The sequence below is a fragment of the Pinus tabuliformis genome, chromosome J, assembly GCF_031772625.1.
Source record: "Pinus tabuliformis cultivar Carrire ecotype Pingquan chromosome J, CPIR1, whole genome shotgun sequence".
NCBI classification, from domain to species: Eukaryota; Viridiplantae; Streptophyta; class Pinopsida; order Pinales; family Pinaceae; genus Pinus; species Pinus tabuliformis.
In genome coordinates this window covers 1,118,289,889-1,118,306,838 of record NC_142295.1, presented here as the reverse complement: position 1 = coordinate 1,118,306,838, position 16,950 = coordinate 1,118,289,889, and the positions used below count along the sequence as shown (strand labels likewise).

The window sequence follows — 16,950 nt, the reverse complement described above, 5'->3', positions numbered from 1 at the left end:
CAAGTCTTACCGTACTAGAAGTATTGGGTTCAAACCTTGTGCTATTCTCAATTTGGATGAAAAATTAGACATGAAGAAGTTATAGTCCTACCAACCCTAAAAAAAAATACTAAATAAAATAATTTAATAATATAAAATATTAACAATTTTTTTAAACCAATTATTACATTATTTATAAAACAAATTTTCAATTATTTATAAAACTATTTTTCCATCACAAATTTATTGCATTATTTATAAAACCACTTTTCAAGTACCATATTATTGGATTATTTATCAAACAACTTTTCAATTTTAATAAATTAAAATTAATTTTATTTAAAATAAAATAAAATTGAAAGATAATGTTAAAGGAATATCGCTTTCCTTGCGCATTGAAATCCCAACATTCTAACCAAGACATGCATAGGTCTGGTGTTAAAAGTGAAATGGGTTTCAGTAACATCATTGAGTTTAACCATCAACAAACTTTCAAAAGGAACAAAATAAAATTCCACAAGATTGAAGACGAAAGTGAAGGCAACTTGTAAAACAAGAAGATTATGTTTGCTTTTGAAATTGAAATAACATTAGCTTGCCATGGTTTGCAATTTACCCTAATCACAATTTCATGGAGACTCCATTCCATTTTAAATATTTTCAATTTAAATCCCAAGAGTCTACGAAAGGCTTGCATAGACGTGGTGTTGTCTGAAAAACCAAATGGTGTCAAGAGAAACACTACGTTAAACCATCAACAAAGTTTAAAAAGCAGATGCAATTTTTCAAAATAACTTCCATAATTAAAAATTTTATAACCATTTTTATATACGTTTAATATATATATATATATATATATATATATATATATATAATAATTTAAAATAAAACTATAATTTTTAAATTATAACAATAATATTGATTTTACCAATTAAATCAATTTATATTTTTATATAATTATATTAATTGGTTTTACAATAATTTAAAATAAAACTATAATTTTTAAATTATAACAATAATATTGATTTTACCAATTAAATCAATTTATATTTTTGTATAATTATATTAATTGGTTTTACAATGTACAGTCCTTTTTATTTGTACAAAACGTGTAATCAACTAGAGTACAAGCTATAGTTATGTGCTAGGTATTTACAATCGTTATTATGACTGACTATTGTGCTCATTTGAAACTTTAGATGTAAAGACAGTTAGAAAGCCAAGAAGGCCAAGAGGCAGCTATTGGAAGCCGAATCGGAACGAAGAATTAAAAGTATATTAATTTAATTAAAACGCATATGGAAAGCCAAAAAATTAGCAGTTGTCTATAATGCGACTTTTTGGAAGCTTTTCCGGTGGGTTTTTCCGGTCAAAATCCGGCAGAAATTTATTGGAATCGCAAGTTTGATAGCTAGTTTCTGCACAATCAAAGCGTCCCAGGGGTTTTCCAGGATGCTGAATCCAAATATGCAGTTAAAAAACTATTTTAACTGCAACAAATCAAGATTTAACCTCAATTTCTTCCGCCGGATTCCGTCACCGGAATCTCCAAAAAATCGCATTATAGACAACTCCAAAAAATTATAAATGAAAATCTAATAAATGCAAACAATTTGAGTGGTCGAGTGTTTCATTTTAAATAAAAGGGATAAAGTGTTCTCTCATTATGGAATGCTCAAGGAATATGGGAAGGTGCACTCGAAGCGGATTGAAATGAAGCAGCGGTGAATTGCAGTGGCGACCAACCACGGCGCACGACCAAATCATTTTAGTTTCTTAATAATATTGTGCTGATATTAAGATTTATAATATTGATATTCTGGTTTATAATATTAAGTTTATAATATAACATATATTAAGTTGATATTTAGAATTTATATTAACAATATTTATTAATGTCATTGATATTTATATCAATTACATTTATTAATATAGTTGGGCTAATTTCATATTCTATATTATGAATTATGATTTAAACAATTTTCTCAGCAACACTAAATTTTAAGGCGTCAATACTCAGTGTCATTCACCAAGTTACTATTTGTGGATGAGTTTGTTTGACTAACAAGCAGTGAGCTAATATTCTTAGGAGTCATTTGATGGTCCATCTCTTAACACCCACTGTTGGAATATGTAATTCTTACTTGTATCACTTGTGACTTTCTATCTAGAGGAGTCTGTTCCTTTTTTTAGGGTTGTTATATCTAGAAGTTCCTAGATTGGAGTGTATTTGAGATATTCTCTCAACGAGTTGATTGTGTGTCTAAGATAGTCTACCTATCTTGAGACAACACTAAATGTATTTATATGAAATCTTATTTGATGTCAATATATGATATTGTGTGCACCATCAAAAATTAAGTTGGTATCAGAGCCCGTATAGGCCTAGGCCTGACCTCCCTCATGGGAGTGTTAGGACATAACAGAGTATATTTGTATTGTTTTTAATTTTTTGTTTGTCCATTTATATATGCGCTGAGAGTTGCAACGGTGGTGTGGCTGCTAGGATTTGAAAGCAGGTCGAGGTCGCTTGGAAGTTGTGGGCATCCGGCTTGGCAATTCAGTGGTTTGGTGTTGAGCAGGGGCATCGGTTGCTGAGGAAAGAGCTGTGTTCTTCATTCAAAGGGGAGAGTAACTGTGTGTCTGATTTGAAGGAATTAGAGAAAAATGGTTATGTAAGAGTTGAGGGTTCGAGTCGAGAAAGCTCTCAAAAATAATGAATTCGTTGAACCTCCTCCTGCTCGGCCTAAGTTCGAAGAGTGTCACAAGAGCACTGTAGGCGATAAGACCGAGGGAGTAAAGGGACTCGGGGTTTCGTTCAAGTACCAGTTACCAAATGAGAATCTAGATGCTCTCGTTTTTGTTACAAATGATGAGATATGGATGGCCTCAAGCATTTAGCATTCAGGAAATTCCACTCAATCTTCCAACTAGCTTTAAGAAAAGGGCTATTTTAATGGATGAAATTGGGCATGTTGCTGGTGATCGATCAACATATTTTGACCAGTATGCCAAGCGTACTCTTCTGGGAGGAATTGATGCATCCACAGAACTTTACATGGTAATAAATTACTCACTAGAATTTAGGAACACCTGGACATTTCTAGATCGTCATATCAGTGATGGCGTGAGGAGATTGTTGAGTGCCAAATTTATGCCCGTTGAGCAACTTGATGTTGTTACAGCGAGTGATGTTTGGCATTATTAACAAAACCATGTTAAGATGTGATAGTGTTAGGAATTCTGCGTTCGAGACCTGCATGTCGAGCGGTCAGTGTTGAGTGGATTCCTTTTGGTGATCTATCATGATAGTTGGAAGCAGCATGGGAGGCGGAGAACAGAGATTGTTGGAGTTGAAGAGGCTATGTGGCTTTGGCATGAGTTGTTAATTTAACCATTCTCCAAACAAGATGTAGGCTACAACCGCTGCAAGAAATAAAGGCGAGTATCCTAAAAGATTAGGTCAACCTCACAAAATTCGAGTTTGGGATGGTAAATAAGTTGAGGCTGATCAACTCAATGTAGAAATGTCATATTATTAAAATGATTATGATTGCATGCTTAGAATCTCTAAAGAAAAGTAAAATGTGGTATTTATAAATATTTTTGAATTAGAAACATTGAGCCTAGCTAACTGAATAGAGTGGTTTTGTTAGAATTAGCTACTCTAACAAATCGGGTAGGTGAATCCAAGACACCAATTAAAGCAGAAAAAGAAAGAGGTACAAAGATACTCAATGGTAGAAATAAGGTTGAAGTGCAACAATTATTGTTTTTTGTGCAACAAAGACAATGGAAATTAAATGATGATGGACAACTAAGTGAAATTTTGTGGGATTCAGTGTGAGTTTGTGGAATAGACTCTCTAGCATGATGTATTGTGAGTCACCCATATTAATTGTAAGCAAGTTTAGGAAGTTTTGTAGTGGTCTTTATAATGTATGTACCTGGTAACTCCAAGAGTTGGAGTGTGAAATGTAAGCCTGATTTACCTACAGAGCCTTATTGGCTACATTAGAGCCCTAGTGGCTACAGATCCTTCATGGCTACAGTGCTCAAGTGGAAAAATAAGAGCCTCAATGCTCACATTTTCGAAGTTTAGGTGGTCGGGAGTGACATACCTTACTCATAGTAGAAATTTGTTTTCTCACAAGTCTCAGCGTATCTCGAGTTGAGCATAAGGCATGGTTGAGGGTGATCTGATAAAACCCAGAGCATGGTTACAGGTAATCCGATAAAACCGATGATGATGGTATCAGGTAATGGCATTTAGTTTGGCCAACTATTGTCACACATTTGTGTGTGTGTTGGAACTGGCCATTCCAACAATAGACGAATTTATTTACAGGTACAAGTACATGTAAGCAGCTATAATGGTTGACAAAACCATGTATGCAAAGAACATCCTACGACTTGCACTTTCAGCGGCTGGCACCCATGCTGTCACGCCCCTACACCTGCGGTAGTCTTCCAACCGTTTATAGCGAGGTGCGGCACCACCGAATGCTTTCTTTTCACCAATACTAACATTCATGGACTACGCCTAATTCACTTGTCCTTACTTAGTTTGTGTTTCGCAACCAAGTAAAATTATGTTTATCCTTTATACTAATGAGCACCCATACTCATTCATTATCCACAGCAATTATAAAAGAGAACAACAATTGCACAGTATAAAGGGAGGGGCAACTCCCTACAATATGAGTCTACCCGAATCAATATATTAAGACTATCAGTTTACAATATACAAGTATGTCTTGGCAAGACCAAGTCTCATACTTAACCAATTTTACAATCAGAGGCAACCCTGCCTTTTACAACCATTGTGCACACCTTGCACGATGGGTGGGTGCTCACCCGAGCCACCAAGACACCCTCGTCAATCCCGGCACAAAACTGCACTTTAGACAACCCTGGGCACACCTTGCCCAACCTTCGACCAACTCTAAGTATCACCAAGAGAGCGCCTTCAAGTAATGCGCATGAGCTATGCGCATGTCCTTTCAAAACTGCGCACTTGTTTTTACCCTTGAGCTCTTATGCGAAGTTGTCCAAGTTCGATCGATGTTCAAATGAGGCTCCAACGCATGTAATATATATGTGTATCAATGTGGGTGGTGGCTCTCCAGCTGACCCCCAAAACTGTGTTTGCACACCCCTCTGAACGCCCTTATGTATGTCGGCCCACCCACACTTGCAAGTCGGCCTCCGCCCATACTTCTCCACGCTCATCGGGTATAAGTCGCCATCGCACTTTGCCTTAGTCATTATTATCGTCGCACGCAGCTCGTAGGTTCGTCGCATTTCTGCCCGCGCTCCACCCGCGTTCGGTCGTGCGCGCCCTCCGTCGCATTGCCCGCCCGGGTCGTGCACCGCGCGCCCATGCTCGTTCACCGTGCACCCGCGCTCGTTCACCGCGCGCTCGCGCTCGTTCATCGTGCCCGCACCCGTGTTTACTACAATCGCGCGCTCTGCCCGCTTATGCGCCCGCGTGCCCGCGCTTGGTTAAAACTCGAGGACCTTACATCCTCCTCCACCTGAAATCGTTGTCGTCCTCGACAACATGTCATCTCGGTAGCCATCCACCAAGATCATTACTATCCATGATGTCAACTTCTCCACATAAGGCAAACATCCCTGCAACATATGTAGAACTCCATCTCCATCATGTCTCCACCTTAGTGACCAACTGCCACCAAGTACTCCATACCAAGGTATACACCTCAACGGTATGTCCTCCATCAGATATCATCTCGATCCATGATCATCGACCCTTCTGCCACAATCTCCACTGTAACATCTCGTGTCGACCTCATCATGTGTCACCATGTGAACCTCTGCCATGATACTTCAACACAATGCTAACACATCTCTGCACACTTCGCGCCCCCATGTCTGAACTAGTTGGGTAGCTAATCCAACTGTCATGCTCAAACCATGAGAGTGAACATCCTCATGCCATCATCAGTTGTTCCTCAAAACATCCTGCCACATTCTTGACTCATCAAGAATCTATCTCCATAATCCATGCTCAGGTCCATGGAAACTCCATCCATCTCATCTGCAACATGTCATGATGCTTGATGCCAAGCCATCCCTGCATCATCAGTCATACCTGCTCAACATGTTTAGGGACTCACTGCCATGAGCAGCTAACAATGAGCCCCATCTTCTCATCCATCTAAGAAGATGTAGAGGGAGTAGAGCCTGAAGGCTCTCCCTCACTAATCAACTCGATCCACCTATCAGGATCCTCAATCTCCATCCTTTGTAGATAAGCAACCCGGTCTTCCTTCTGGACATCCGGCCTCACATACACCTCCTCATCATCATCATCATCCTCAACCAACTCTAGCCTTCTTGACAAATCCAAGATGCTATCTGAAAGTGACCTGATGACCAATGACTGCTCAGTAAGCTTTGCCTCAACAGTAGACAACCGCTTACTCATGTCTCCCATTCTCTTCTCATCCTCCATTTGTATCACTCCCAACTTACAATCAGGCCTTGTCACACTAATGGTTGGCACACCAATGGGTACATCTTCCCTTCCATCATAAATGTAGAGCTTCTTCAAATGTGGAACAATCATAGCATCAAATTGTTTCATGAATTCCATCCCCAATACAGCCTCATAGTCATCAATCTGCACTATAGTGAAGTCAACCTTCCCTGTCCATTCACCAAGTGTAGTGTCCACCCTTTTAGCTATACCAAGAATTTCAATAGGAGGAGAATTCACTGTCTTCATTTGTGCCTTTGCCGGTACAAATTTCAGCCCAATTCTTCTCGCAGTATCTTCACCCATGAAGTTGTGAGAAGCCCCACTATCCACCATAGTGAGTACATCAGCACCTCCAACCTTCATTCGAACATACTCCAATCTGTTCCTCTCAGGATCCCTCCTAGAGACCACCTTCGTAGTAGCAGAAGCACCAAGTATCTGCATCATCCCCACAGAAGCACCTTCATTCTTCGCATCAGATTGTGCAATAGCAGCCACCTTTGGTCTAGAAGGACAATTCTTCACCGTGTGTGGTCCAGCACATATCCAACACTTCAAGGCTTTCTTCGTCTTCGAACTATCATCCGATTTCGAAGCTTCATCCTTCTTCTTATCCTTCGGTTTATCAGACTTCTTCTTCTTGTCATCAGAAGTCTCATCATAATGCTCCACCAACCTGTCAATAGCAGCAAAAGCCTCCTCAAGTGTCCTAATCTTCTGCCTCTTCAATTCATTGCGTGCCCAAGGCTTCAACCCAATAATGAAGTTGAACACCTTGTCCCTCTCCGCCATGTCAGGAAGTTCCAAAGCTGCACTTGCAAACTCTCGCTGGTATGCTTGTAGGCTCCCGGTCTGCTTTATGTACTTAATCTTCATCCTTGCTTCCCATGTTTCATCTTGAGGACTGAAATGGGTCTGCAAAGCCTTCTTCATGTCATCCCACGAAGTAATGTCATCAGCACTGCCATTGGCAATCTAGTCCATCCTCCTTCGCCACCACATCTTAGCATCCTTTGTTAAGAACTGAGCAGCTACCTTGACCTTTGTCTCATCATCAGATAGACCCAACCGTTCCAAGTATTGCTCCATGTCCCATAGAAAGTTGCCAAGAGTTTTTGCATTCCTTGTGCCATCATAAGATTCTGGTTCCTTGACTTTCACATGAGGCACTCCTCCACCTGAGTTATGCCTCATGGCCTTCTTCAACACCACGATCTCATCCTTGGCTTAATCAAGAGTTTTCTTCAAGTTCACGATCTCTGCAAGACCCTGATCCCTTGCTTCTTCAACCTCCTTGACCCTTATTTCAAGTTGTATACACATAAGATCAATGTACTCATGCTGTGTCCGGAGTTCATCAAACTCTTCCTTCATCTTCAAGTTGGCCTCTTGTTCCCCAGCGAACAAGTCCATCTTCTTATCCCAGGAAGTTTCCATAACCTCCATCCTCAACAACATCTTTTCCATGAGTGCTAAAGTAGCATCCTGTTCATGACTAGACCCAGCCTGAGATTCAGCCGCCATCTCCAACAGCTTCTTCTTCTTTTGCAATCTAGTTTCGACCATCCAACAGCTTCACCAAGTCACCTGCAACTTGAACCAACCCTTGTTCCACTTGTGTGAAACGACTTCCTTCACCTGCAAGTACCCTTTCCGCTGTCACGAGCAACCCTGCTCAACAGCTTCCAAGTGTTCCCACACCTGCACTTCGTCACGAGCAACCTTGCTCTGATACCACCTTCACTTCGGTGAAGGTGTGTAGCAGCTTCCACCTTCAATACCCTGAATCAGCTGCTCTGATACCACCTGTCATGCCCCTACACCTGCAGTAGTCTTCCAACCGCTTATAGCGAGGTGCGGCACCACCGAATGCTTTCTTTTCACCAATACTAACATTCATGGACTATGCCTAATTCACTTGTCCTTACTTAGTTTGTGTTTCGCAACCAAGTAAAATTATGTTTATCCTTTATACTAATGAACACCCATACTCATTCATTATCCACAACAATTATAAAAGAGAACAACAATTGCACAGTATAAAGGGAGGGGCAACTCCCTGCAATATGAGTCTGCCCGAATCAATATATTAAGAATATCAGTTTACAATATACAAGTATGTCTTGGCAAGACCAAGTCTCATACTTAACCAATTTTACAATCAGAGGCAACCCTGCCTTTTACAACCTTTGTGCACACCTTGCACGATGGGCGGGTGCTCACCCGAGCCACCAAGACACCCTCATCAAACCCGGCACAAATCTGCACTCTAGACAACCTCGGGCACACCTTGCCCAACCTTCGACCAACTCTAAGTATCACCAAGAGAGCGCCTTCAAGTAATGCGCATGTCCTTTCAAAACTGCGCACTTGTTTTTACCCTTGAGCTCTTATGCGAAGTTGTCCAAGTTTTTTCGATGTCCAAATGAGGCTCCAACGCATGTAATATATATGCGTATCAACGTGGGTGGTGGCTCTCCAGCCGACCCCCAAAACTGTGTTTGCACACCCCTCTGAACGCCCTTATGTATGTCGGCCCGCCCACACTTGCAAGTCGGCCTCCGCCCATACTTCTCCACGCTCATCGGGTATAAGTCGCCATCGCACTTGCCTTAGTCATTATTATCGTCGCACGCAGCTCGCCTTATCGTCGCATTTCTACCCGCACTCCACCCACGTTCGGTCATGCGTGCCCTCCGTCGCATTGCCCGCCCGAGTCGTGCACCGCGCGCCCATGCTCGTTCACCACGCGCCCTGCCCGCTTGTGCGCCCGCGTGCTCGTGCTTGGTTAAAACTCGAGGACCTTACACATGCATTCCAATGGATGGTTGTTCCTTTATATGGACATCAACATATTCTTTTATTATGTTTGATTAGAACTAAACTTTGCATATTGATATCGAGAGAAATACTCATTAAGGGGGTGTGTTGGAATATGTAATTCCTACTTGTCTCAGTTGTGACTTTCTATCTAGAGAAGTTTGTTCCTATTCTTTAGGGTTGTTATATCTAGAAGTTCTTAGATTGGTGGGTGGTTGAGATATTCTCTCAATGAAGTGATTGTGTGTCCAATATAGTCTACCTATCTTGAGACAACACCAAATGTATTTATATGTAATCTTATTTGATGTGAATATATGATATTGTGTGCACTATCAAAAATTAAGTCCAACATTATCAGCTAGCATGAAAATGAACTCACAACACTATAATTTAGTTCGTTTCACATTGCATTTAGATATATGTAAGCCAAAATTAACCAAATAATAAACCGCCCAAATTCACATAGTCTTTCATGCTGTCGATCTGATAACATTTTCAGGCCCTTATGGTTAACACTGTGAATGACTCTTATCATCCATACACCATGTTCCACTGAGTAAAATCTAAGTAAGATATGGGAATTATGCCAACTATTCCTCCCAAATCAGTTTCATTATGTATTTTTCCCTACACCTGGCTTCATAGACTTCGACGTAGCATGAGAATGAACTCACAACATTGTAATTTAGTTCGTTTCACATTTCATTTAGATATATGTAAGTCAAAATTATCCAAATAATAAACTGCCCAAATTCACATAGTCTTTCATGCTGTCGATCTGATAACACTTCAGGCCCTCATGGTTAACACTGACTGATTCTTCTCATCCATACACCATGTGCCACTAAGTAAAATCCAAGTAAGATATGAGAATTATGCCAACTAGTCCTCCCAAGTCAGTTTCATTATGTATTTTTCCTTGCACCCCGCTTCACTGACTTCAACTTCTTCGATCCCTGCGAAGTGCCATATCACCCTCCAAATTTTCCTCTAAAATATGCCACCTCTTTAGTCTTAACTCACCACCAAAGAAAATTGTTAGGGTTACATTTGGCATTGTGTTCCTAAATGAGCGCATTTGATCATTAACACTAAAGGTTTTGATCTATCATCCAAATTGACATAACAAAAAAATCCTTTGAATATTTGTAATCATGAGAGGATGCTCTATTTTGATTATTTGATATGGTTGTAATTAAGTATTGGGAGTTCTCACAGTGCATTGTATTAGATATCATTTTTTGAGATTCAACTTAATTAATTCATTCATTCATCTATGATCATTTTCATGAGAGGTAGCCATAATTCACTAATTTCTCATGATTTTTTATTTTCATGAGAGGTAGCCATAATTCACTAATTTCTCATGATTTTTTAATAGTCCACTTAAAACTCATTTCATCGGGTGATGCTCACAGGGGTGAAGAAGTGGGATTGAATCTAGTGAAATAAATCACATAGCGTCAATCATCACTTTCGGGACTTGCACCTAGTAACCAGGACTTCCCATGAAATCACCCATCTCAGATGGTCATAATTTTTAGAAACTAATTTTGTGAAAGATTCGATTACAATTTTTATTTTGTTCATGTTCGTTATTTCAGGAACAGGCGTGGAAGCAATCAAGTGAGGAATCAATATGTAAACTTTTGGAACTTTTGGAGAATTGTATGGAATCGATTTCTATAACAAATATATGGAAAATGAAAAAAGAAAACTTGGTAATACAGGTAATGATATCAAGACTGTTGATGAACAAGCAGTGAATTGAATTAATTCAAGTGTGAAGAAAATAGCCAAGATCAGTTTGTTTATATTTTTGTTTGTTCCAGATCTTGGTATATTTAGCCAAATATGATTGTCATATTTATTTCTATTGCTCAGTAGTTGTTATTTGATCTAATTTGTTGTGTGATTTGTAGAATGTGAAAAATTCTAAATAAACAACCAGTGATTCATCAATTTGAATGTTGAATGTAGGCATGGATATAAGTTGGATTCAATTTTATTGTTTGTTTATTTTCGAACCACTAATGAAATCTTTTGATTCTATTTATGCGTTTACCATATTTAAGTTAATAATTTGTTTTGTTTTTGTGTGTACAGGTGTCAGAATAGTGAGGGCTTAGAGCTAAAAGATCTCAAAGCCAAACAACATATCAGTTTGAAGGTTGTTGCCAAAAAAATAGTTCGAAGCATTATGCCAATATTTTCCTTGATTTAAGAAACTATTATGCAATGGATGGAACCCAATGGACTCTAATTTCAAGGAGCTTTGTCTCATTTCCTTTTTGGGACGATGTAATTATTTTGCAATGGAGAACTTTGTTTATTATAAAAGGGATTATTGTACTCGAATAAGAGTACCATAATGTGGTATGACAAGAAGCTAAACATGTTGTAGTATGGATAGGTCTGAAAACAGAGAAAATGACTGATTTTTTTGCTTAAACTATGCATTTTAAAAGGAGAAGAAAAAGGAGGCTTGGCATGCAACTTAAATTGTCATGTCATTTTATTTTTATTGCAGTGATTTTTAACGTGTTCAAATGGTTTAAATTATATATATATATATAAACAATTTTAATATTTAATCATTTTAAGTTTTAATATTAATTTAATTGTCACGTTGAATGATGGTAGATTAGATCTAGTACTTGAGTGATATTCAGGAAGATAAAGTGAATGCTTTGGCTTGTTTTCATGAAATATTGATACACTTATATATTGTTATAATTTGAATATTATCTTAAACATTGGATCTTCTTTTTAGTTGATTCATATCAGTTTACTTTGGTTTAGTTTGCATTAGATAACATGCTTACCTTTTAGATTTATATTGCATTGAGGCCTTAGAATCATGTGGGCTTTAATGATTTATTTCTCCTAGAATAAGAAATATTAGGCTAATGGACGTCTAAAAGTCATTAGGTGCAACTATCCTAAGCAACATAGGTTATTAAGGGACCTTGGACTGGATTGTTTCCTCCTATTGATGAGTGGTCAATTCTTCTTGTCGATACTCTCTTGGCTAAAATATGTAAATGGAGGGTAGGGTGACTTCATCCACAATAACACTCTATAACTTTGAAGGGCTTGAATAGATTTAAACTTGCGACATACCTTAAAGCTCAATAGGTTTGAATAAATTGTAAACATACTTTGTTTCTGCTCTAATTCTAATTTAGTTGGATTTATCTAATTGAATTCCAATAAATTATTAATTCTTACTATAGTTGTTAATAGAACAATAAGCTATCCAATATTCCATGTAAAAAAACTCTTAAAAATTTCTTATATATATACATCTATTTTAAAATAAATTCATTATATTTTAAAATCTTTAAAATAAATATTTAAAAAAATTACATTTTAATTCTATTTTATTCATTTTAATAATTAAAATAAATTTAAACTAATAAATTATACCTATCAAATATACCCATCACAATGAATAAATTTAATATTACAAAGTGATAAATATATTTCACATAATTAATAAACTTAAAATTAAACATATTACATACTAATAAATATATTTCACATAAAAATTTTGCACACTTCACTAATTAATAAATTTGGAAATTAAAATACATCTAACTATAAATTACATAGTTTTTTTTTAAATTAATGTAAAAAGTTATTTTAAAAATTATTTATTTTTAATAAGAAAACTATAAAATAATTACAATAATTTTATTATAAATTATATAATTTATTGAAAAATTAAATTTGAAAATCAGAATTTCGGTCTAATTTTTAGACCCTGGTATTTAAACTATTAAATAATACAATAATTTTATAAAAATGAAAATTGTAATAATATTATATAAAGAAATTTTGACTAATTTTATTCGTCCCTAGTATATAGTTTCAATTTATAAAAATTCAATTTTTCAATAATTATAGTTTCTATGAAATTTTTACTTCTTAAAGTAAAATCAAAAGGGAAATTAAGCCATCCACAAAATTTAGCCCCTCGACAAAAAGGCCCCTTGTAATTCTATACGTGTAAGCAGACCGTCCTCATTTACTCTGCATCAAACGAGATTATATTTTATTAGCAGAACTTTGTTACTGCCAAATCCAATACAATGAAAATTGACGTAATGTTAAATCCTGAACAACAACCACAGCGCCCTAAATCCTGAAAAACTATCAGACTGCTCCATTGGATTGAAAAATAGGAAACAACTTATGCGGAAGTTTTAAGTATGACTATAAATTGTTTGTAGATTCAAGCTAATAGAAGATTTCACAATTATAGCGCAATATAATCCATTATTACAGTACTTTATTTTCATTAACTAAAAAGTAGAGAAATCTAAACCTGACTATCAACCGATTATAAATTCGGATCATCGGAACGCTCGGCTTCGATGTTGTCGCAGTCATGCTGTTGGCAAGCAAGACTTTCCAGCTTCAATCGGCGTGATTTTCAAATGCCTTACTATTTCCGATTCCGACGCCTCGGGATTTAATTCGATGATTTTGCAAAGTAGCCCTTTCTTGGATCCGATCTTAGCGCTAGTCAATCTAAATAGTTTGAGAGAATGTCACTGAATTGAAACTCAATTAGAGGTTAATAAGATCTTACAAAGGAACATTCTCATAAAATATGTTTCATTGTTTCTAATTCTAGAAATAGTATTGTCTGTTCATAAAACCTTTTTTGGTTAGTAAAATTTAGAAGGATAAATAGTGATCATGTTTGTTTAGCTTTTTTTTCTTGTAAATCAAGGATTCATGCATCTTTCTTGGTCTCTGATTTAATTTAAAATAGAGACAAGAGTTATTTTCTTTTGAGTACCATTCCCTTACGAGATTATGTGAGAAGGCATATTGGGCTTTTTTTTTAACTAGCTTAGATCGATCTTAGCTCCAAATTTATCAATCACTAAGAGAGATAAAATCTCTCAAGTTGCAAACCTTTTCTCATATTTAACACTTAAAAAAAGGCTGACATATTGAGAGATTTAATCCATTTAGATACTTGATAAATCTGAAGTTAAGATAAATTTTTCTATTTTAACTAAAATTATTTGGTTGAATGTCAATAAATTAGTAATTCTTATTTTGAAATTAATCAAATCACTGTACTGAAATGGGTCCCTTGCCCAATAAACAAAAATCTCATACAGAAATGTGATATCTAGCTTGACCATTACTTTAAAACTAAATAATAATAATAATATATAATACATTTTAAAATAAATCTAAACTAATAAATTATACATATGAAAATAATATACCATAATTAATAATTGATTAATTAATTTAAAATTAAATCTAATACACAATAATAAATATACCTGGCATAAAACTTTACATCTTCTATTATTTAATAATTTTGGAGATAAAAATACATCTAACCATAAATGATCATCCTATACTATTTAACATATTTGAAAATAAAAATACATCTAACAATAAATGATCATCCTCTACTATTTAACATATTTGAAAATAAAAATACATTTAACCATAAACCATATAGCTCTTCAATAAATATTTTAAGGATAGAAATTTTGAAGGTTAAAATATTTTTATAAACCGTTGAGAGTTATTTTAATATTTTCTTATAAATTTTAAGCTAATAACTTTTTACGGAAAAAGAGGAGCTTAAACCGTTTCAAAATTTAACCGGTGCAATCAGAAGAAAACACATTATAAAAAAATAAAAACTGCAAGATACATTTCACACTGCGGCAAGCAGACCGGCCTCATATGGTGTGCTTCCGTATTTTCTTAACAAAACATTGTCACTACAAACTGCAATGCACTGGAAATTGATCTACTGCGAAATCCAGAACAACAGTATTTTCTAAACAAAACTTTGTTTCTACAAAATGCAATACAATGGAAATTGATGTAATACTAAATCCAGAACGACAGCCACAGCGCCATAAACTTGGGAATTGTAGTACAGCGTTTTGTTTTCACTAATTGAAAAACGCGTAGTCGGAGTATGAGACTACTCCTTTGGATTGAAAAATAGAGAACAACTTATGAGGAATATTTAACTATAGCTATACCTTGTTCGTAGATTCAGGCTAATGGAAGATTTCATAATTACAGCGCGATATAATTATTACTTATTAGAGTATTTTATTTTCATTAATGAAAAAGTAGCGAGATCTAATTAACCTGAATAGAAAGCGATTGTATATTAGTATCATCGGAGTGCTCAGCTTCAAAGTCACTGGTAACCTCGATGTTCTCACGGACGTCCTCTTTGCGAGCCAGACTTGCCAGCGTCTCAATCGGCGTGATCTTCAAATGCCCTAGGATTTCCGATTCCAACGCCTCTGGATTTAATTCGATAATTTTGCAAAGTAGCCCTTTGTTGGTTCCGATCTTAGCGCAGTTGTCGGGGTCGTTGGCCAAGATTTTCAATATCCGTAGCCCCAGCACAGTGAAATCTGAGTATTTATATATATTTTTATCTGGGAACTGACCCTGGTACTTAGTCGAATGAATTCCAATCTTGTTTCTATTGTACAGAAAGGAGGTTATGGATTCCATGGACTCAGGAAGGACCATCACCCGAATGCGATTTCGGGGTATCTCCACCAATTTGTAGATGATCTCTCCAGCCTTTCTTCGAATCTCCTGCTCCTGAGGTTTCTCCCAATTAAGCATCTCGATCAGCATGTTCAACACGCCTGGCGTTGTTCCGATCACCCTCAACTTCTCTGAAGGAAGCTGATCTGACTTCAGAAGCGCGGATAGTAGTAGAGCACCCGCCAGTTGATCATCATATTCGATGGACTGCAGCTGCTTCACGCTGTATGACACAAAATCCATCTTGAAGCCGTCGAAAACGCTTTCATTCATGCACCGACAATATGTATCCCAGAAAAAGCGCAGAACCGTGTATAGCTGAGAATCGTCGAAGCCATCTTCTTTTAACGCCGAGCGCCATCGTTTTCCTACGGCAATAGACAACAAGATTTTCCTATATACATCAAACAGGCTCTGCATGGTCCTTTTGCAGTATGATGTTTTTTCGTTGGGCGGGCGAATTGCCGAGTAGTCAAGGTAGCCTCTGACAATAAATCCGAGCAGAGTCAGAATCGATTCCACTGTGGACAGCCAGTAGAAAAGATTGAGAGCCCGATTTCGATTCAGATTACCGTCGCTCCCGTACTGTTGCTTCTTTATACGTGACTGAGACAAGGCGATGCATGCAAGCGCCGAAAGTTCTTGTATCACAAACGAATACAGACATATTATTAATATGAGCCTGGAATGAGAGGGCCATGACCGTCGGGTCGCCAGCTCGCCGTGTCGGCATAAGATGCGAAGACCCTCTACCACTAATATTAGGCTGACGTACCAGAAGTCTATACTTTTTAATGATTGTGAGAAGCCTCCAAGGAGAACGGCGGTAGCCCAAATGAAGTTCATCGTTCCAAGCGTGCTGGCTCCCTTCTCGAGAAGAGCTAGGATGCTGGCTCAATTTCTTGTCCAGAGAGGTCTTCTGTTCACAGCAGCCGGACTCTATATCTTTGGGCGCCATCCCGTTCTATTCCAAAGGAGGAACAAAGGAGATTTCAGTGGATCACAGCCGGACTTTATATCTTTGGGCGATTCTGAACGGCTGCCGGAGGTGGATTCAGACGACGGAAATTATTCCTGAA

General features: G+C 37.2%; 1 protein-coding gene across 1 annotated transcript; it reads right to left on the bottom strand.

Annotated features, from left to right (window-relative positions):
- Positions 1–15,445: 15,445 nt before the first annotated feature.
- LOC149230994 (uncharacterized) lies at positions 15,446–16,717 on the bottom strand. Its single transcript, XM_089381505.1, has one exon. It carries the CDS (start codon positions 16,715–16,717, stop codon positions 15,446–15,448), a length of 1,272 nt encoding a protein of 423 aa, XP_089237631.1.
- Between the last annotated feature and the right edge of the window lie 233 nt (positions 16,718–16,950).